The 22607-nt window shown below is 40.8% G+C and overlaps 1 protein-coding gene across 2 annotated transcripts in view; it reads left to right on the forward strand.

The window, feature by feature from the left end:
* The window catches only part of LOC127623090 (segment polarity protein dishevelled homolog DVL-3-like), a 42479-nt gene that overhangs the window by 12018 nt on the left and 7854 nt on the right, over positions 1-22607 (forward strand). For both annotated transcript variants that reach the window (XM_052097336.1, XM_052097337.1), the window contains exons 2-7: positions 1838-1907; positions 15451-15575; positions 18091-18227; positions 19820-19955; positions 20991-21084; positions 21188-21257. In XM_052097336.1, the coding sequence (XP_051953296.1) occupies positions 1838-1907; positions 15451-15575; positions 18091-18227; positions 19820-19955; positions 20991-21084; positions 21188-21257 (632 nt within the window). The remainder of the gene's footprint in view (positions 1-1837; positions 1908-15450; positions 15576-18090; positions 18228-19819; positions 19956-20990; positions 21085-21187; positions 21258-22607) is intronic.

The raw sequence follows: 22607 nt of genomic DNA on the forward strand, positions 1-22607 counted from the left end.
TGCTCGTGGCCCCTTTCTTATTAAATATATACAGTTTATAATTTGTTGTGGGGCTCCCTGTACCTTTGGGCCCCTAGAATCTTTACCACCTTTCACCCCTTTGCTACGGCCCTGCATCACTATTACTATTGCTCATTCTTTGGGCAAGGGATTTGAACACATCACTCGCAGAACCAGCTTGTGTTTCCACTGACTTGAAAGTTAAATGATGACATAACTGACTATTTTGCTACTTAACAAGCATATTCATGTACGATTCTCACTTCTAGTTTTGGTACCATATAGGCCTATTTACATCCAAAGAAATGTAATTTAGTTGGTTTATGCCATTGTAAGCTTTGATGCAGTGATTTGAAGTTATGTAAGTATTTGTGCTTTGTAAGTTTAAGTAATTTATTACAATTATTAATTGAAGTAATTACATGATAAGTAGATTAATTAATCAAATTAAAGGTATTTACATCAAAGATGTAAATTCTCTCATCATTTACTCACACTCATGATATCCCAGGTGTGTATGACTTTCTGTCTTCAGCAGAACACAAATAAAGAAAAATATCTCAGCTCAGTAGGTCCTTAAAATGCAAGTGGATGGTGATCAGACCTTTAAATCTCCAAAAATCTCAGACAGCATAAACGGCATCCATACAACTCCAGTGGATAAATTAATGTCTTCTAAAGTGATTTGATTGTTTTTGGTGTGAAAAAGATCAATATTTATGTACTTATTTAAAATGGCAAAAAAAATCACGGCTTGTATAGCTAATGAGCATTCTTGAGTTGATTGACAGGTGATGTCTGTATCTAAAAGGTGACTGGCTCTTTTACCTGTAAGGTGGGACTTCCTTTCTACATCCGTTGACAGTTGTGCGCTAGAGCTCCTTGGTTGGGCATTGCAATTTCTCCCATTCATTTTAATAGAAGTGTCCCGTCTCTGCAAAAATGTATATGGGCGAGAGCAGGGCTGCATTGACTGCCTCCTGCTGACTGTGAAATTCAAAAACAAAAGGGTGGTTCTAGAAGGTAGAAGGCTAATGTGAATTCCTCAGCGCTCCTGCACGAGATGCTGAATAAACCTAAAAAAATGTCTTTGCAATAATAACAAGGTGCTGTTTGGTTTACAGTGTATTCATTACACCCTCTTGTGGACTTAGGACATTTTAAATTTATATATTTGAAATAAGCATTCTTTCTTGAGAATCGTGATCTTTATTCTAAGCAAAAAAATCATGATTCTCAATTTATCCAGAATCGTGCAGCTCTAGTAAGGATTAAAATTCATAGCAATCAATTCACATGTGATATATGTAAATAAAATCATTTTATTTCAGACATTAAGGGAGAATAATTTGGCTGGAGAATTTTTGCATTGCAACAAAAATAGGAACAGGCTATCTGTCATCTGAAAGTGTGAATATGCACCTCTTTTGACAGGCTAGTAAGCAACATTTATAGCAGCCACCTAGAACACCTCAGCAAGAGCATAACAATGCCCTTGCAACCAAATACAACATCCTAGCATCATGGCGGTAAGTTTTGCATGGGCAAGCACCACTCACTCTTTAAAAAATAAATCTAGTTTCTTTAGGCATTCCTGCTTTAACGTTGATATCAAACAAAAGTCCATGTAATTGGTTTAACTGATCATGCAAAATCAATTTAAAGAGGTTATGTGCAAGAATGGACTACAGTGAATTCTTTATAGTCAGAGTGAAAGTCACTTTTAAACTCCAAAAACCCTCACTAATGGCAATGTTTTTGAATGGCCGTTTGTCCAGAAACCATGTACGTGCCCTTACTTAGTTGAAACGTCTCTCATCTCTTTGTGTCTCTACAGGGTGGTGAAGGAAGAAATATCTGATGACAACGCCAAACTACCATGTTTCAATGGACGTGTCGTGTCATGGGTTAGTGAGCATTCACACACACACAAACACATATATCTACAGACTCTCCTGCTACAGAATGTGACAGTCCCCTCTGTCACAGTGTTGGTGGTGAAGGTTTGATTAGTTTGGTGTGAATCTCTGAACACAGGGGAGGGGAGCTCCGGGATCAGTCAGTTGTGCGTGAGTCTGCGTTTGTATGTGTTAAATTGACCGCAAATGTTTAGTGATTAGCACACATCTGCCCCTTTTCTGTCCAAGAGACACTGGATATAATATTTGAAAGTATATATTTGTGTTGGGGCTAGGGCTGGGTGATTGGACAAAGTAATCGGCTAACGTCGATATTAGCAGGTAGGCTAATTTTGCTCATCTACCCGCCACTATGGCGGGCGATCTACAAGATGTCTCGGAGTGACACACGACAAGCAATGCTGTTAGCCAAATCATACGTGCTTGAAGAAACACACTTTATTATATTTTGAGGAGCAGATGACTGAAAAGCCGCCGATGCGTGTGTCTCGCTGTTGTGTTCAGAGTCATGCAGTGCAAGCATGTCTCTTGAAACACGGACATGTAAATAGTTCTCATTCTTTCTTGATTTATGTTGTCTGAAAACTGTTTGCAAGAATAGTGTCAAATGCTGCAAATGACCTCAGACCATCTCAAGAGGGGCACAAAGTTAAGTTCGCTTTATTTCCACGAAGCAGTTCGTGCTTAACATACCTTGTGAATGCAATTCTGCAGGTTCACTATATATATATATATATATATATATATATATATATATATATATATATATATATATATATATATTGACAGGGCGAGTATTTCACTCGCATTTGCCCCTAAAATAGATATGTGCGAACCAGAAAAATTATTTATGAGCACAGTGTGCAATTAAAGATTACAATATAATCTTATATATAGGTATAGGCTATAAGTTAACGTTCAGACATCACATTTTATTTTAAGCGAAAAAGAGACAAGGAGAAAGAGGAATCCGCCGAGGGGGATTCGCAAGGTTCAACTAATGAAGTCTCTTCACAAGTTTTACCTGAGACGGCTAACGTTAGGGATGCTGAGAACAACGTTAGTGAAGCTACTGTGACCCCAGCTGTCACTTCAACGTCCACTGTAGCCGGTGAAGGGAGAACATATAGATTCAAAGCGAATTAGCTCAAAATGTTCCCATGGCTAGAGTTCGAAAACAACGTCATGTTCTGCAAATATTGTAGAGGGCAGAAACAGGTGGGCAACTCGTTCTTCGTGTCAGGAAACCTGCATCTGAAATAGTGATGGTCATTTGCGAACGAGTCGGCTCATGTATGTGAACGTTGGGAGCCGGCTCGCATATCAGAATCTATTTATAAAAATATATATATAAAAAATAAAAATTATAGTAATATACGTAGGCCTAAATGCTAAAGCACACATATTCGTTCTAACTGTCTGCTCAGACTAAAAGCCTCACATGTTTTTCCTGTCAATCAGACACGCAGTGTCAACCAATGAACCAAAGATGTAGTTATACTTCAAATGCACATGTGAAATAGCATCCTTTTTTGTTTTGTTTTTTTCAATTTGTGGGATGCTGCAGTTTTGCAAATTGTTATTTATTTTTCTATGATATGGTGCAATATTCTATTATCAGTACCGCCACTACCTACATATATATACTACGCAGTTTGCATAGGGCACCAACTCACAAGGGGGGCACCATCTTACCCTAGGATGGCACCAGAATGTCCACCAGCTGCCCGAAAGCAGTTGCGGAACACAGACGATCGCTTCATGCTCATATCACGTTTAGGGTGTAGGGCATCAGTTTGGCCAGCAGTGGCCCTGTCTATTATGCTGTTCAGACTGTATTCATTTTGAATGGTTAGGTTTATATCTACTTTGTTTATATACAATAAAAAGTTAGACTTTAAATGCAAATATTTAATAGCATTCTTTTTCATAACAAATCATGAAGGATAAGGTAGAGTATAATTTCATTTAATTAAAATTGTTTTAACACCAATTATAGTCAAACTATCGCAAACTGTTTGACTTGAAAAATAAATAAATATGTGTATATATATATATTTTTTTTTGTTATTATTATTTTTTTTTTAAAGAGCCATTTGGGGGCCAAAAGAGCCGGCTCTTTTTGGTGAGCTGAGCCAAATGAGCCGGAATGCCCATCGCTTATCTGAAAAGAGGTAGCGTAGCGAAACATAACATCTCACGTAACATATCCAGTGCAGAGATCTGAACCTGTTGAGACAGGAGAAACTATCAGACATGGTGTCAGCAGCCTTGAGGAGGCAAGTGCTGCAGTCTGAGGAAGAGAAGAGGAGGCAGCAGAAAATAAAGATAAACATAGCATACTTCATTGTGAAAGAAGAAGAACCTTTCATCAAATTTGGGCCACCACAAAAACGGAGTTTACATTAATCCCACATACGACAATGATGTAAGATGTGCGGAGATGATCGGTCAAATTGCTGACATAATGAGAGATCGCTGGCTGACCTCTAATTATGACAGACGGTCAACATACAAAAGCAGCTGGACAACTGATATGGTAAATGTGTGATTTGGTTGGTATGTGCTGTTTCACAGATGTGTGTCCCTTAGTACACGCACACACACTCATACACGCAGTATAATTATGTATGTAATAAATTGTTTGTTAATAAACTTTGTATTACATTTTTCACTGTGCTCCTAAATTTCTTTGTGTGCTCCAACATTTTTTCATTTAGGAGCGTTTGTACTCCTTTGAAAAAAAGTTAGCGTAGAGCCCTGATTGATATGTATTCATTCATATGATTTATTCTGCCATTATTGTGACACAATCTAGGTGGCGCTCTTTTGTAATTTATGCCATGAAGCAACTTCAGTAAAAGTATGTAGTGGCCTTGACCTGCGTTATTGTTAAGAATATATAGATATTCTTTCATAGACCCAACAAATTGGTGATGAGGTGGTTTTATTTACGTTATCTTCATTGCGGAAAGAGAGTAGATGAACGTAAAACAAGTGTACTTTTGATAGACTACGAACGCTGAATACAGCAACCAAGCAGTGGATGAATCGAGGCAAACAGCCAAAAGAATGGAGGCTTTCGGGTATATTGATGCTTTTGATGAGAACGTAGAGCAATGGATAACGTATATTGAACAGTTTGATCACTTCACATATGCAGATGATATTGCAGAAGAAAAGTGAGTGTCAGTGCTGTTAAGTGTGATGGGAACTGGAGGCCTGGGTAGCTTAGTGAGGAAAGACACTGACTACCACCCCTGGAGTAGCAAGTTCAAATCCAGGATGTGCTGAGTGACTCCAGCCAGGTCACCTAAGCAACCAAATTGGCTCGGTTGCTAGGGAGGTTAGAGTCACATGGTGTAACCTCCTCGTGGTCACTATAATATGGATCTCGCTCTCGGTGAGTTGTGCGTGAAGCCTCCACGCATGCTATGTCTCTGCGGTAACTTGCTCAACAAGCCATATGATAAGATGCACGGATTGATGTCTCAGATGTGGGGGCAACTGAGATTTGACCACCCGGATTGAGAGGAGTCACTGCGCCACCACGAGAACCTAGAGCGCATTGGGAATTGGGCATTCCAAATTGGGGAGAAAACGTGAAAAAATAAAAAAGAAAGATTGAATTAACATTTTTCTCTGAAACCCCTCATAATAGCGGAGAGATTCTGTTTTCACCAAGAGGAGGGGTAGACTGTTGGACAATACGTGGCTGTTTTATAACAACTTTCTGAACACTGTAACTTTGGTACCCATCTGGAGGATGCCCTACGAGATCGGTTCGTCTGTGGACTTAACAATGAGGTGACATTGAAACTGGTTTCAAAGAGGCTGCTCTTAACTTTCACAAAGTGATAATGATCCAAGATGGCGGCGCGGTAACATGCAGCGGCCACTTTGGAACCAAAATGGTGCTATTTTTGTTACTTAGCCCGACTTTTACTCGTGGAACAACCAAGCTGCATGATGATCTGCAGGAGAAGCTACACGACCTTGGCTTGCTGCGGAGACCAGTCCTCCAGTCCTCTGCATCGCCTGATGCTGGTGGCCAGGGGAGAGGACATCGTAAGCGGTGTGCGGGGAAGCAGAAGTGCGGCAAGAGGCGGGGTTCCAGGCCACGGAGTTTAGAGACTGCAGCGTCTTTGTTTTCACGGAGACGTGGCTCAGTGACAGTGTTCCGGATGCCATTCAGCTAGACGGGCTTGCCTCGTTTTGTGCCAACAGAAATGCAGCTCTGTGCGGTAAGACTCACGGTGGTGGCTTGTGTATTTACATCAACACTGAATGGTGCAAGAACTCTATGCTAGTCTCTAGCTACTGCTCATCGCTGGTGGATCTTGTGACTGTTAGATGCAGAACTTTTTATTTACCACGTGAATTCACGACTGTCATTATAACTGGAGTTTACATTCCCCCCAGCTCTAATGCTAAGGAAGCGCTCTGGGAACTGTATGGGGCTATTAGCGAACTGCAGAACGCTCACCGTGACGGACTGTTCATTGTCCCAGGCGCGTACCGGACGGAGCCCCGCCCCCACATCAGCAACGCAGACCGCTCGTCAGGTGCACAAAACCGCTTCAGAATCAGGTGAAAACCTGGCCAGCAGGAGCTATCTCTGCTCTTCATCACTGTTTTGATTGTACTGACTAGCACATGTTCAGGGAGGCTGCAACATATGGCGACTTTACCAACTTGGAGGAATACACAGCATCAGTGATCTGCTGCACTTGCTGATGTAACTTTCTCCAAGACCATCACCACACGCCCCAACTATTAGCCATGGATGACTGCGGAGGTGCGTGCGCTGCTAAGGACCTGAGACTCCGCCTTCAGAGCAGGCGACAAGGCGTCCCCAAGAACAGCGAGGAAATCCACAGTCACTTCCAGGACAGCGTCAACATGCGTTGCATGTGGCAGGGCATCCAAGCCATCACCAACTACAGAACAACATCAGTTGCCAGTGACAAAGATGCCTCCCTTGAGATGCGCTGAACAACTTCTAAGCTCAGTTTGAGGCACAGAACAACATGGTGGCAAGGAAGACCACCCCTCCTCCCAACGACCAGGTGCTCTGTCTTACCACGGCTGATGTGAGGAAAACTCTATGTAGAGTCAACCCACCAAAGGCCGTATGGGGTGGGCTCTGTGATATCATGTTTAACCTGGTGGCGAGGAAAAGCCAATTGCTTTCGCGTCCAGGGCGCTTAGCAAAGAGGAACAACATTATGTTCAGATTGAGCGCTAGGTGCTGAGTATAATTTTTCCTTCGATAATTATATGGCAGAAGGTTTACCCTACTTACCGACAATCAACCCTGCTATTTTCAGCCCAGACAAAAGTGTCCCACCAATGGCAGCAGCCAGAATGCAGTGCTGGGCTCTGGTGTTAGCTGCCCATGACTATGTCATTGAGTGTAAGGAAGCCGCTCTTCATGCCAGTGCCAATGGACTGTCACAGTTACAACAACCATTACATCACAAAGAGAGAATGGACACAGTGGATGTGTTCTATGCTGCCCTGGTAGCCACTCAGCACTTCAGCAGTGCAGAAATAAGACGTGATTTATTTACTGACCCAATCTTGTCTACTGTGTCGGACATGGTTTCAACAGGAATATTCTCAAATATTAAAGATATTTGTAAAATGTTATCACCATTTGTGACACGCCTCAGTGAGCTCACTGTCATTCAAGGATGTATTATTATTGGGCAGTTGTGTCATCATACCTCCCAAACTCTGTTTCTGTGTGTTAGCTGACTTGCATGTGGGACGTCCAGGATTGGTAAGAATAAAAAATCTGGCCTGTAGCTACGTCTGGTGGCCAGGTATCGATGGTCAGATTCAGCTTCAGCCAAAGTCATGCCAGTCTTGCCAGCATATCCAAAATGCCCCATTTCCTGCACTACTTCACCCATGGATATGGCCAGCTTAACCTTTGGAAAGGATACATGTCGACTTTGCTGGTCCCTTTGAAGGCCATATGTATTTGATTGTGGTAGATGCACACACCAAATTGCCTGAAGTCTCTATCATGGACAATACTACCACTGGCAAAACCATTCAGGTCTTTGTCAGTGACAATTGCCCACAATTATGCGCTGATGAGTTCTCACTCGTTCTGAAGGGAAATGGGGTGCAAAATGTTTGGTCTGCATCCTACCACTATGTATTTACTAAATACTATGTATTTAGCAGCTTTTCAACTGTTTTCTCTCAAACAAGGAAAGGGGACCATCAAGCAATATACTGATCAGTTCTGCGGTCTCAATTGGGGAGATATTGAACTCAAGGACTGCTAACGGTTCTGACTTCATGAGCCTGTGAAATCCTGTCTGGCAGAAGACAGATGTGAGCTTTCCTTGGTGGACTTCATTGACTATGCTTTGAAGCTCACATTCTCCCTCTACACTGTAGCAGTAATCCCATGACGCTACCAACACCCATGCTTGCCACGGTCAATGAGCCAGCGTCCACGCCTGCCACGGTCAACAATCAAGCGTCCACACCTGCCACGGTCAACGCGCAAGCTCCCACACCTGCCACGGTCAAAAAGCAAACACCCACTCCTGCCATGGTCAACAAGCAAGCACTCACGCCTGCTACGGTCAACGAGCAAGCGCCCACGCCTACCACGGTCAACGAGCAAACACCCACACCTGCCACGGTCAACGAGCAAACACCCACGCCTGCCATGGTCAACGAGCCAGCGCCCACGCCTGCCCCGGTCATCAGGCCAGTTCCTAAAGCCTTTGTCGTCCCAGAGCTAGCGCCTGAAACCTCAACCATCCCAGAGCCAGTGCCTGAAGCCTCGACCGTCCCTGAGCCAGCACCTGAAGCCTCGACTGTCCCAGAGCCAGCGCATGAAGCCTCAACCATCCCAGAGCCAGAACCTGAAGTCACAATTCTCCCAGAACCAGCGCCTGAAGCCTTGGCTGCCCGGAAGAGGAGGTGGAGGATAGCCCCTGCTTGCCAGTCACTGCAAGCGCTCCCAACCACGGAGGTCGTTTCCCCATTGCTGCCAGCGCTCATGGCCACAGAAGCTGTTTTCCCACCGCTGCCAGTGACCACGGCCATGGAGGCCATTCCCCAGTCGCTGCCAGGACTCCAGGCCACGGAAGTTGTTTCCCCATTGCTGCCAGCGCTCATGGCTACAGAAGCCATTCCTCTGTCATTGATAGTGCTCACAGACATGGAGGCCATTCCCCTGTCACTGCCAGTGCTCACGGCCACAGAGGTCATTTTAGAGGCTGTCGACTAGCCTGTTCAGTTCCCTGAGGCTGTCGACGAGTTTGTCCAGTTTCCTGAGGCTGTCGACGAGCCTGTACAATTTCCTGTGGCTGTCGACAAGCCTGTCCAGTTTCCTTGTCCTGTCCAGTTGCCAGCACCTGTCAGACACAAACCACCAGACTGTTGCTCAGTTCAGTAACCAGCACCTGTCAGACACCAGTCTCCAGTCTGTTCAGTGCCCAGCGACCACCCACTTCCAGTATGACCCCTGTCCAGCGGTCGCTATCCTTTTTGTTTTGTTTTTATGTGTTAAGGAGCATCAGGAGCCCCTCCTTAGATGGGGGGGGGGGGCTCTGTAACACTTGGGACATTTTCCCTAGTGGCCACTAGATGTTGCTTGGAGGACTAAGATATTTTAGTTTTGGATTTTGGTTCTGTATCGGTTCTCTGTGTTCCCCATGATTAATCCCAGCTGTGTCTTGATACCCTTGTTAAGTCTTGTGTATATAATGCCCTCATGTTAGCTTTGTGTAAGTTCTTTTCCTTCATGTATATAACAGTTTGTTCTGTGGTCGTGTTTTTAATTTTTTATGATTATGGCCAGTTTTTATTAAAAAGCTTGCACATAGATCCTCCTTTTCTCGCCTCGTTCCTGCAAATGTTACAATAATTTGAAGCTAAATTCACTTGTAAGTAACACACTCTCACATTCCCCATTACTTTTATTCCATGGACAATCAGATGTATCTGATGTGTCTATGCAGGAATATACATCATCTCCCTCTGATTCACTCTTCTTACTCACACACACACACACACACACACACACACACACACACACCCTACTCTGATCAGCCAAGAAACACATAAAAACTGTTCCTTCACTTGGATTCAAGCTTACACACACAGAGAATGGATACATTTCCGGATTCCCAACTCTCAAATCCCCCATTCCACTGAGAAACACAAGGTGTGCTCTTTATCGCTGCTTTACTCCCTGCCATTTTCAGATGTGCTTTTCCAACGTGCTGGCCAGGAGAGGCAGAAACCTGGGGCTCTGGAAATATGTATGTCCTCTTACTGACCCCGTTTCAGAGTCACACCAGCAACTTTCCCATGCTGCACTGAGCCTGTGGAAGCTTTTAGATAGGGAAGAACTTTACTCTGCATGTCAAGAACTTGTTGGCGTTGAAACACAAATGCACAAATAACATAATGGTACAAATAACAATTAACTGAAAATGAGTTGCTTTATATAACAAAACAGATGTCATGTTCCACTATTTTTATAAATGTACCTATTTCTATTTTTACTCGTCTAACAAAATAATTCCGAATATTACAAGCCTATGAACAAAACTGAAGTGTCCAATACGCTCAACATTGACATTAAGCTTAAGTTAGATGTCCAAATATCAGTTGTAAAACTGATTGCTGCTTCGGGATCGGCTTGTAACAGGCTGCTTGTGTGACATGACACAAGATTTAACAACTCGGGGAACGCAACGTCGGGAAAGTACCACCTACTCTTTATTGTGTATTTTGGGCTGAGGAAATTTATCCGATTTCTGAAGCCTCTGTCCTCCACTATGGAGAACAGCTGGTCATCCAGAGCCACAAATTCCATAATGTTACGTTCCCGTGTTGTCTGCCCCGTGTTTTCTGTTTCACTCATCACTGATCACGCTCCATGTCACGTTGTCCTTGTTGTCCGCCCCGTGTTTCACTGTCCCTGTATAAACTACACTTCCCTTCATTCCCGATCCTCTTCACTGCCGCCTCTGTGTTATTTTGTCATTATCGTGTCTGTTTATTTAAACCCCGCTGTTTTCCCTTTCCTTTGTCGATCGTTGAATGTTGATATTTTGTTCATGTTCGCTCGAGGATCCCTTTTCGTTGTGGATGTTTTTGCCCCTCTATGTTCTCCCGTGTTTTAGTTTCCTTTTCCCATTCTGGACCCCTTTATTTTGTTCCTGTGTTTGTATAGTTATTATTTGTTTGTTAATAAAAGCCGCGATTGGATCCGCACCTCCCGTCTGCCTTCTCCTCCTTCCCACACACTCATAACACATAATTTTCCTCGTAATTGCTTTGGTCTTTTCGCTGCTCATACCAAGGAAAGATAGGAGATGCTCCTGACTTGTGGCTGGCTTTGAGCTCTGACTAGCTTTAGCCTCTTCCCCATTTTTAGCTTCTTCAAACTGGGCATGTTCAGCTGGGTGAGGGTGTTTTAAGTGTGCAATTAGGTTTGTTGTTCTGAACGTTATCGTGGTGTTTATCACACGGTTTACTTTAGCCTTACAATTATTACAAATTGCAAACTCTGTGTCTTCTTCACTCACAGTGAAGAACTTCCACGCCAACGACATTTTTACATGTTGGACAAAACGGACCGGCTCATAATCGGAAAGACGTGAAGCTGACCTGCCAGTCACCGGTTTGGGCCGAGCATGCGGAAAATCGGCTGATTCCGGTCCCTGGACGGTTGATCCGTGCATCTCTAGTGTTTATATTGTAGTATGTTGTCGATAATTATAAGAGTGTATATTTTTTCTTATGTGTTCGTGTGAGCAGCTGGGAGCAAAAATATTTTAATATCCCAAAAAGTCTGAAAAATATGCCACATCAAATGTGTCCAAAGTCAAATGTGTTGTGAGTGTCATTTCTTGTTGACCTTAACGAAAGAAGCATACACCTGCACGCACACTCTTACACAAGCTGAGACAAAGACTCAAAGGCACATTTTTAATACATTGGCTTTCCCCTGTATAATTTGTAACTAAATGCACATGTAAGTATCACACTATCTCATTCCCCATTACTTTTATTCCATAGACAATCAGATGTATAAAGTTGCTGTGTCTATGCAGGAAAACACATCACCTCCTTCTGATTCACACTTTCACTCTCGCCGGCCAGGAGAGTCAGAAACCTGGGGCTTGTCCTCTTACTGCCCCCATTTCAGATTCACACCAGCAACTTTCCCATGCAGCACTGAGTCTGTGGAAGCTTTTAGGTAGGGAAGGACTTGGCTCTGCCTGTCAAGAACTTGCTGGCGTTGAAACACAAATGCAAGGATCCCAAAGGGCCTAGTGGTCAAGACATTACTGCACCTTTTCAGCTGTCTCTATTAATGTATCAAGACTAAATATACATTAATTATACAGTGATGTACAATTCAGTTGAATTCAGAAGTTTAAATAAAAAATTTTAAACATTCCACAGATTTAATATTAGCAAACTATTGTTTTGGCAATTTGTTTAGGACATCGATTTTGTGCATGACATAAGTCATTTTTCCAACAATTGTTTACAGACAGATCGTTTCACTTTTACATTTATGCATTTGGCAGACGCTTTTATCCAAAGCGACTTACAGTGCACTTATTACAGGGACAATCACCCCGGAGCAACTTGGAGTTAAGTGCCTTGCTCAAGGACACAATGGTTTATCAGTTATGTGCTTTAGCCCACTACGCCACCACCACTCACAATTATCTATATCTCAATTCCACTGGGTCAGAAGTTTACTTTCACTAATTTAACTGTGCCTTTAAGCAGCTTGTAAAATTCCAGAAAATTATGTCAAGCCTTTAGACAATTAGGTAATGAGCTTCTGACAGGCTAATTGGCATCAATTGGAGGTGAACCGTCAAACTCAGTGGCTCTTTGCTTGACATCATTGGAAAATCAAACACCATGGGACAGCCATCATACCGCTCAGGAAGGATATGCATTCTGTCTCCTAGAGATGAACGTTGTTTGACCAAAAACTGCAAATCAATTCCAGAACAACAGCAAATGACCTTGTGAAGATGCTAGAGGAAACAGGTAGACAAGTATCTATATCAACAATAAAAAAAAGTCTATATTGACTATACCTGAAAGGCTGCTCAGCAAGGAAGAAGCCACTGCTCCAAAAGCACCATAAAATGCCAGACTTGCTGGGGACAAAGATCTTACAGATATCTCCAGATATCCTCTGGTCTGATGAAACAAAAATCGAACTGTTTGGCCAAAAATGACCATCGTTATGTTTGGAAGAAAAAGGGTGAGGCTTGCAAGTGGAAAAACACCAACCCAAGCATGAAGCATGGGGGTGGCAGCATCATGTTGTGGAGGTGTTTTGCTGCAGGAGGGACTGGTGCACTTTACAAAATAGATGGCATCATGAGGAAGGAAAATTATGTGGATGTATTGAAGCAACATTTCAAGACATCAGCTAGGAAGTTAAAGCTCGGTCACAAATGGGTCTCCCAAATGGAGAATGACCCCAAGCATACCTCCAGATTTGTGGCAAAAGTACAACAAAGTCAAGGTATTGGAGTGTCCATCACAAAGCCCTGACTTCAATCCGATTTGTGGGCAGCGTGTGCGAGCAAGGACACCTTCAAATCTGAATCAGTTACACCAGTTCTGTCTGGAGGAATGGGCCAAAATTCCAGCAACTTATTGTGAGAAGCTTGTGGAAGTCTACCCAAAAACTTAGCTTGTGGAAGGCTACCCAAGTACAAACAATTTAAAGGCAATGCAACCAAATGCTAACAAAGTGTATGTAAAATTCTGACCCACTGGGAATGTGATGAAAGAAATAAAAGCTGAAATAAATCATTCTCTCTACTATTATTCAGACATTTCACATTCTTTAAATAAAGTAGTGATCCTAACTAACGTAAGACAGGGAATGTTTTCTACGATTAAATGTCAGGAATTGTGAAAAACTTGAGTTTAAATGTATTTGACTAAGGTGTATGTAAACTTCTGACTTCAGCTGTACATATCTTTCTGTTAAAATCTCTGTCACAATATGGGCCTTGATTGCATTTTTATCTGTGCCCTCAGAGAACTGCAACTGCAACCTTTTCCACCCTGGCTCTGATTGCATTATCTAAGTGAAGTCACACGGTGTATGAAAAACAGTCCTTAAATATCGTGTCCATAATGAGAAGATTGAATCAGACAGATTTGGGTTGATGTTGGGACTGAAATACAGCACATTGTTGCCAGTGTCGCAGGACGTATCAGCATTGTCAATACTGTTTGTCCAGCAGATATCTAGATACTCTCTTTAAAAAAAAACTAATGATCATTACTATTGAGTTCTTTGCATTCTGATTCATTTGTTTAATTAAGCTATTACACACACCCTGTATGCTCAGGCTTGTGTTTTTTTAAAGATAGATGAAACAAAGTGGAAAGTAGACTTGTACCTTGTTCGGTTTTGTTGTAAAATTGTACAGGGTTCAGTATATGTTCAGCTCTATCGACAAATGTCTTTGGCATTCTGTTGATTACCACAGTGCTTTTGACTTGTTCCTCAGGTTGTAACAACTAACCAAAAATCCTGTTTACTGTACTACACTTACAATGGAAATCCATGGGACAAGGCATTGCACCAAGATAAACCTGTCCAAGATGCATTTGATAATTCAAATGCACGCTTAGTATAACATAGGGCTGGACGACAGGATGATGTAATCGGACATATATCCTGATGTCAATTGCATCACTTATTGACAGATGATGATCGACAACATCTGGAAATGACAAAATTATAGAGCTGGGAAGTACAGGGTATGAAATGAGCACCCCCCAAAAGCGGGTATATCATGCACATGGCAGGCAATTTTGCTCATCTACCCACAACTGTGACAATCAAATCTTAAGGGGTCTAAGAAAGACTCATGACAAGAAATGCTGTTAGACACAAAGACACGTTGAAGAAACACTTTAAAAAAAGAAAGAAAAAACCATTGATGCACGTTTCTACTGTGCTTTTTGTTTAGAGGCGTGCAGCGTGAGCGTTTTTTGTGGAACACACTCATGTAAAGAGTTCTCACTCTTTCTTTTCCTTTAAGTCGTCTGAAAACTGTTGGCAAGAATAGTGTCTTCTGTGAGAATGCTGCAAATGACCTCAGACCATCTTGGGAGGGGCTCGAAATTTAGCTCATTTTATTGCCACAGAGCAGTTGCGGGTTCACTTAATTTATAGCCTGTGTGAATAAATCATAAAATAATACAAAAACATTGATTTGATATATATTTCAATAATAATAATTGTTATCATTATTATTATGTTCACATTTGTAATTGTCTTTAGATTTGAATTTGTATTAGTAATTTTCCACTCGTTGTATACAGATACTTGTGTGATGGAAAATGGAAGGGCGGTTACGGTATAGGTGTTTTAACCAAAAATACATGCTTCTTTTTCAATAAAGTTGCTTTAACCTAGAAAACCCCTTAAAATTGTATGCTTATTCCATTAGTTCTCTGTCTCTCTCTCTCTGTTTTTGTACAGCTGGTGTCTGCAGACGGCTCTCATGGTTCTGACGGAGGCTCTGTATGCGCAGAAACTCAAGCCGAGCTGCTGCCCCCTCTGGAGAGGACAGGAGGCATCGGAGACTCCAGACCCCCTTCCTTCCAGTTAGTAACCCAACAGCTGTCCCTTACTGTCTGTGTGTTTTAAAATAAAAACTGGTATATTGTATTTTTATTGCACATTTCAACAGATTCAGATATGGCATTCAAAAAATTACTTCAATCAATAGAAATAGCAAGATTAATACGTTAGTCTATGTGATTCCAAACATAGTCCCCCTACAACTGTCTTCCATTGTTTGAACAAACCTGTAGTCCAGAGCGATGTTTTGAAAGCACCACAGTGTTAACTGTTAACTCATCAACATGACAACCTACAAATAGCTTACTTATTGTTGGTACTAGCCTACACATTGGGAAATGGGATAGGAGAAAGTATTTTACAATAAACAAAATCACACTTGTCATATTTATATAGCAAGGACATGGTTATGCTGGATATCCACTGTGATCTTGTTAGGTATAGAGCCAGTGGAGATGGTTAGAGACAGGAAGAGCTCAGTGTTGATTTGCACTCATTACCCTTCAGTCTCAATGGCACAAGTTTCCTTTAACATGAACTAATCAGAGCCCTTACACAGAGAGGGCTAGGATATCAATACCTTTAATGATACCGGCTTGAGTACAGGGTGTGTGTTAAGAAGAACTGTGCAAGATCGCTTAGTGTGTGTGTGTGTGTGTGTGTCACAATTATTCACCGTTCTGATCCAAGGACTCTTATTTTGATATAGTTTTTGTCCTCTGTCTTCAGTTTTCCCCAACTACATTTCCCATAGTGCACTGCCTGTATCACTGCCATCTGTTCCCAATCCTCCTCACCTGTTCTCCATTCCCTCATCTGCACCCGTTTGTATAAATAACCTCCTGTTTTGTTAATTCCTTGTCAGTTCATAAAGTTGTATTTAGTTGATTTTGAAATGTTGTGTTGTGTTGTGTTGTGTTGTGTTGCGTTGTTCCTCTCCAGCGTTTGTTCCACTCCAGCGTATTTCCTTGTTCGACTCATTGTAAGATATTAGTTCCACTCCAGCATCTACTATTAAAAGATTGGAAGTTACTCCTCTCTTCCACTCCACTAACCAAACGTTACAACCAATAGACCTCATTACTTGAAAATCTAATCAACCCTACCCATCATAAAAAGACATGCTCATTGATTTAGATCGATATTTTACCTACAAAGGCATTGATTGCTTTAAGTGCCCATTTTAATGGGAATGTGGAAGTGGTTAAGAGGGAGACAGACAGAAACCACTTAATTGGGGGAAGTCAAGCATTGTTATTATTAGGGCTGCACAATTCATTGAATTAAAATCGATATAGCATTATGGCGTTGTGTGATTTTTAAACTGCAAAAGCCTGTGATTTAATAATAAAAAATAGTTGGGACATGCAATGTGTGCTTCAATGAGAATATTTTTCCCACATGTTTGTGGGATTATTGTTTAGTGGGTCTCTTTATCTGCATGTGACTACATGTGTGTTCATAGTTGTTTGTGCTGCTGGTGTTTCCTGTCTGTGTGTGTGCTTCCTGTTCTGTCTGTTGGGCAGTGTGACTACCCTCTGTGTGAGTGTGTTTGTGTGAGCAGGTTAATTATTAAAATCATTGGAAATTAGGCCAAAAATGCCTAGGAAAAATACAGCTGCAATCTATGAGCTCCCTCTGCTGGTCAGTCCCGGATCAAGTGGACAAGAATCCTTCTCTCACCTACAGATGCAAATATAGAATACATTGTACTTTGCTCCCAGCACAGGGTCAGGATCAACTGAAATGTATGTTGCCTTGAAGTTAATTCAATCATCATGAGATGAGTGCATATGAATGGCACCATCATTTTTTAATTACTGGTGGGAAAATGGTGGCATTGGTCAAAATAACTGCATAAAAGTTGTAATTGTGAATTTTGACTGAACAATATATGATGATGATTAGGAATAGCGATAAAGCTTGCCAGAAAATATTGCTCATTTAGCCAGTTCATATCCCACCTAATTATAAAATCAGGGAATTAAAATGTTCCAAGGAACGAAAAGACGTAAAGCGAACAAAACCAAAACGGGAATGAAGTCCCTTTCAGTTCCCTTTCAACTTTCATTTCTTTGCTTTAATGCACGTTGCGGAGGTAGCCTTTGACACAACGAAGACCTTTTAGACAACTATATATAATTACTATGTGTACATGCACGGTGAATCCAGATACAATGGAAAAAAATCAAGGCAAAATGTTTATTAATCAGTTGTTTCCAAGTCTTCACTGAATTATTGATAGGTGTGATGCATTAATACTGTACATCATTTATGCTGCAAGTTCTGACTGAGAAGCAGTTCTGTAATTAAAAGAAATCATTGCGAGTAAATCATTATTTTGAACTGGTTCAAAAGACAGATTTGATTACAAATTGGACATCCCATATTGTCAGATTTGTGTGACGACTATCAGCCAGCTGTGTGTTGTGCATGTCAGTTTGTGTGTACAAATGGATTTTATTTCTAAACATGTTGATTTTTGCTTTCCTCTGAATACCTGTCCTTTTCTTCAACCTCTTGTCTTTCTCTGTCCAGTGCGAATGCCGCTGGGAGTCAGGATGACCTGGGCAATGACACAGAGCCTGAGGTGGGTACATCACTGCGGAGAGATCGAGACAGAGAGAAGGAGAGAGACAGAGAGAGGCCTCGGAGAAAAGACACACATAACCATGGTGAATTTGCCTAAAAGCCAGCTCAATAGCTATTTGATCTGTATTCTTGATCTATAGATAAAGGAGACAGAGAGAAGGCATATACTCACACAGTTACAGAGAAAAGTTTGTGAACCTTTGGATTTTGCCATGGATTTCAGAATTTTAATCCGATTTGAGATGTTTTAGCAGGACCTTAAGAGATCACCAGACTCCTAACAATATAGCTTTACTGAATCAGTTTTAAAAAGGGGAATGGTGCTAAATCTCTGCTAACCATTGTGAACAGTGATCCAATTATAGTGCAGGAAACGTTTGGTGGTTATTGCTGCCAAAGGAAGGTAAACCAGTTAAAGGTATAGTTCACCCAAAAATGAAAATTCTCTCATTATTTACTCACCCTCGTGTTATTCCAGGTGTGTATGACTTTCTTTTTTCATCAGAACACATTTGAAGAAAAATAGAAAAATATCTTAACTCAGTAGGTCCTTAAAATTCAAGTGAATGGAGATTTCTCTTTTGAAGCTCCAAAAATCACATCATACACGTCTTCCATACGACACCAGCTAGTAAATTAATGTCTTCTAAAGTGACACGATTGCTTTTGGTGTAAAAAGATACATAATTAAGTACTGTTTTAACTCTAAATCATGCTTCCAGTCATGAGTAGTATGCACATATGACATATTAGCATTGGCATTTGAAACACACGAGAACTGAGACAAGTGTGTCACAGCTGGAAGAGCAGCACTGTTTACAAGTGAGAAGGAGAAATGCTGTACAGTCTCTAGGTTGGTTTTGGTTTAGATATGTATTGACCTGTTTCTTTACTCACAATGCTGCCTTTGTGTGCTTATCTTAGATGTCTCAACCAAGTGGAGAATGTGAGATTATGTCGGTATTATGGCAACACAAATATGAGAGGCCGCTTGAACTTCACCCTCTTGTGAAGCTTACATTCTCATTGGATTATAGTTATATTTACATGTATTCATTTGGCAGACACTTTTATACAAAGCAACTTACAAAAGAGGAAAACATAAGCGAATCATCTTAAGGAGACAGTGGTACGAAAAGTGCCATATTACACATTTTCACTAGCATCAGAATAGTATTCATAACAGATTAAAAAGTACTTAAATATTGATATTTTTTTCACACCAAAAGTCTTCGCTTTAGAAGACATTTATGCTGACTGTCTGAGATTTTTGGATCTTCAGAAGATAAATCGTCATTCACTTACATTTTAAGGACATACTGAGCCAAGATATAGACACCTGGTATATCATGAGGGTGAGTAAATAATGAGAGAATTTTCATTTTTGGGTGAACAATCCAAGGGTTCATTTCATTTATTTCAACCTGCACTATACATTTTTGCATGGTGTTTTCAATAAACATAAATAATTGCCATTGTGTTATTTGTGTAAGCACACTGTGTTGGTCTATTATTAAGACTTAAAGTTGACATACATTTTTATGACCAATTTATGCAGAAATCCATGGTAAAATCTTAAAGTTCATATATTTTTTCCTGCAACTGGATACCTGTGCATCTGGACACATCAGGCCTGTTTATCTGGGCTTAAGTTTGATCTCTATGTTTGTTGCAGGAGGGAGGTTGAATGGTCACTCTCGGCCAGAGCACAGACCAAAGATTGCTGGCTATGAGAGCTCGTCCACCTTGATGAGCAGTGAGCTGGACACCACCAGCTTCTTTGACTCAGAGGAGGATGACACCACTAGCAGGTGAGGCTGAGGATGAAAGTCTATGGAATATAGGATCATAGTATAGCTGGTCTCATAGAAACACGTTACTATAAAGACATTTTTGCGACGTGGTTTTCACATGGCATATTGCGCCAGTATCCTGGTGAAATGACCACTAGAGGCGCTAAAACAATTCTAAACTTTTGTGTCCTTTCACTCAAATGAGGAGTAAAATGGCAGGTTATCAGTTCATAAGCACTTACTTTTTACCTTGTTTCTTACACAATGCCTCTAATGACATCTGAACACTTACTTTTGTTCAGAATACTATTCTATTTTCATTGATTAAAAATACTGGAATTTACCTTGGGATCTGGTAGGGGTGTGACGCTATGCTCTGACAGCTATTCGTGAAATCTGAAATTTGGTCAAGATTCATGGTTAAACTGTTTTATGGAAAAATAAAACATTTTATGGAGATACAAAAGCAGTATTAAACTAGTATATTGTAATCGGGGAAGAAGGCAACAACATTAAACTTACTTTGGTCAGACAGATGCAAACCGTTTTAAATAATGACACAGAAAGACAAACTTGGCCGCATCCATCCATCCATATTATCCTTCCATCTAATCTTATGTAGGTTTAAGAGAGTCTTAAAAACAGTCTGTTCAGTCCTAAGGGTGAAAAATGATCAAGTAAAACTAAATTGTTTTTGGTGGAGGAAACCTTGACTAATATTATAAGTGGACTGAAAAAAAATGTAATACTAGAAAAAATGTAGAATATGACCCTTTAAACACACTCGCTCTCACATATTGACAAAAATCTTCTCCCCATGGAGATGACTTTAAGCACACTCAAATCACATGCTCTGGAAAGTCAACACAATGCATGGTTTTCCCTTGTCTGATGAACTGCTACAGTACTACGGATGATTGGCTGTCATGCATCACATGACTGTCAGGACCAATCAGAGCTTAGAGGGCTGTAATGTGTACACAAAAGGCACTTTCTAGGCTTAATATGATGTTTTAAGGTTGCTACAGTACATCATCTGTGATGTCACTATAGGTTGAGCAGCTCTACGGAGCAGAGCACGTCGTCACTTCTCATGAGACGCCATCGCCGCCGCAGACGGAAACCCAAAGCACCCAGGATGGAGAGGGTGAGAGTCCTGTGACTGCTACATATCCACTGTCTATCACTGTCTCTTTAAGTGTGTCCTCATCTGTCTCTCTTTTTCTTTTCCTTTCTCTGGAATTCTTTAGTCATCATCGTTCAGCAGCATAACTGACTCCACCATGTCACTGAACATCATAACTGTCACATTAAACATGGGTGAGTATGTGCACATGTATATCTGTGTGTCTGCTTTTTGTGCCACTCTTTTACAGACAACGCAAAACAGCATTTGTAACAAATGTAACTCTGTAATGTGGCATATTTCCAGGAATTTTCAACAGGACATAATGTTAGACAGGATGTGATTTAATTCATTGGGATTTGATTGGATCTTGAAAAGTGAAATTAGTTAGGCTGATATGATCATTACTGCAAAAGAAACCCAAAAGAATGATCAGACTTTAATCACCCGGAAGAGGTTAAATTTGGGATTTTTACTGCATGACTACACATTGTGTTTAGTTTATATATGAATCATTGGTTTTTGATTAATCTTTTAAGCGAATGAATGAATTCACATTCACTTCCATTTTTTCAGTAATGAACGACTATGGCCCTGTCCCAAATGGCACCCATCACCCATGCGGTCCAGACTTGGTGATATAAGCGAGTGCTGACCAATGGTGCGCTAGTCAACAAGTCCATGAGGGTGCATGAGTTATAAAAGTGTGCATTTGGGACAGACTTCAAAACTTCAGTCAGATAACGGCATTTTCTTACATGATGTTTTTCATAAACATGCAGTTTTAAAAATTGATATTTAAAAAATCATGACTTTGATAAAGGAACACATTTGAACTCTTGTATATTTGTTTTTTATTATTGAAGAATTCCAAGCAACACACTGACAATAAAATATTAGAGAATTTAATTAAAAACCTAAAATTTTTAAAATTGCACATACAACAACAACAAAACCCCATCTTTTTACATGTTTAGAGAACAAATAAACTTGGATGGTTACTGGCAGGTGCTTAAAACAGTCTAATGTAAAGGAGAACACACGTCTCATACACCACAAAAGATTGCAGAAATCATTATAAAATACACAGCCACACTTCTGCAGGTATAAATATCACTGTTAGACTGAATGTTGCTATATTAATAAATATAGCTATTACAAGCTACAGCTATGTACAGGAATGTATACCCTCATGTTTTAATGTTATAGAGACTAAATAATGAAACAACAATAACAAAGGTTTAGTTTTAGGTTACTTACTTTTATGAACGTAAAACTTCCACATGAAAAACTGGTCAATAAAAACTGAATAGGAGTTATTACATATCTCTGGAAAACTGAATAAAACAAAGTTTTGAACCAGTTCTTCACATCAGACTAAAACGTGATACACTATACACAAGAAAAGCAAGTGATCAGCTGTTGACAATCAGTAAAAAAGGATTATTACAATTAATATTTAATCCGCAATTGAGGTTGCATCGTCTGCCATGATTTTTTTCTCCAGTCCGCTGTGGTTGGTCGAGAGTATTAGCACTAAGGAC

Source organism: Xyrauchen texanus, chromosome 29 (assembly GCF_025860055.1).
Source record: "Xyrauchen texanus isolate HMW12.3.18 chromosome 29, RBS_HiC_50CHRs, whole genome shotgun sequence".
Taxonomy (NCBI): Eukaryota; Metazoa; Chordata; class Actinopteri; order Cypriniformes; family Catostomidae; genus Xyrauchen; species Xyrauchen texanus.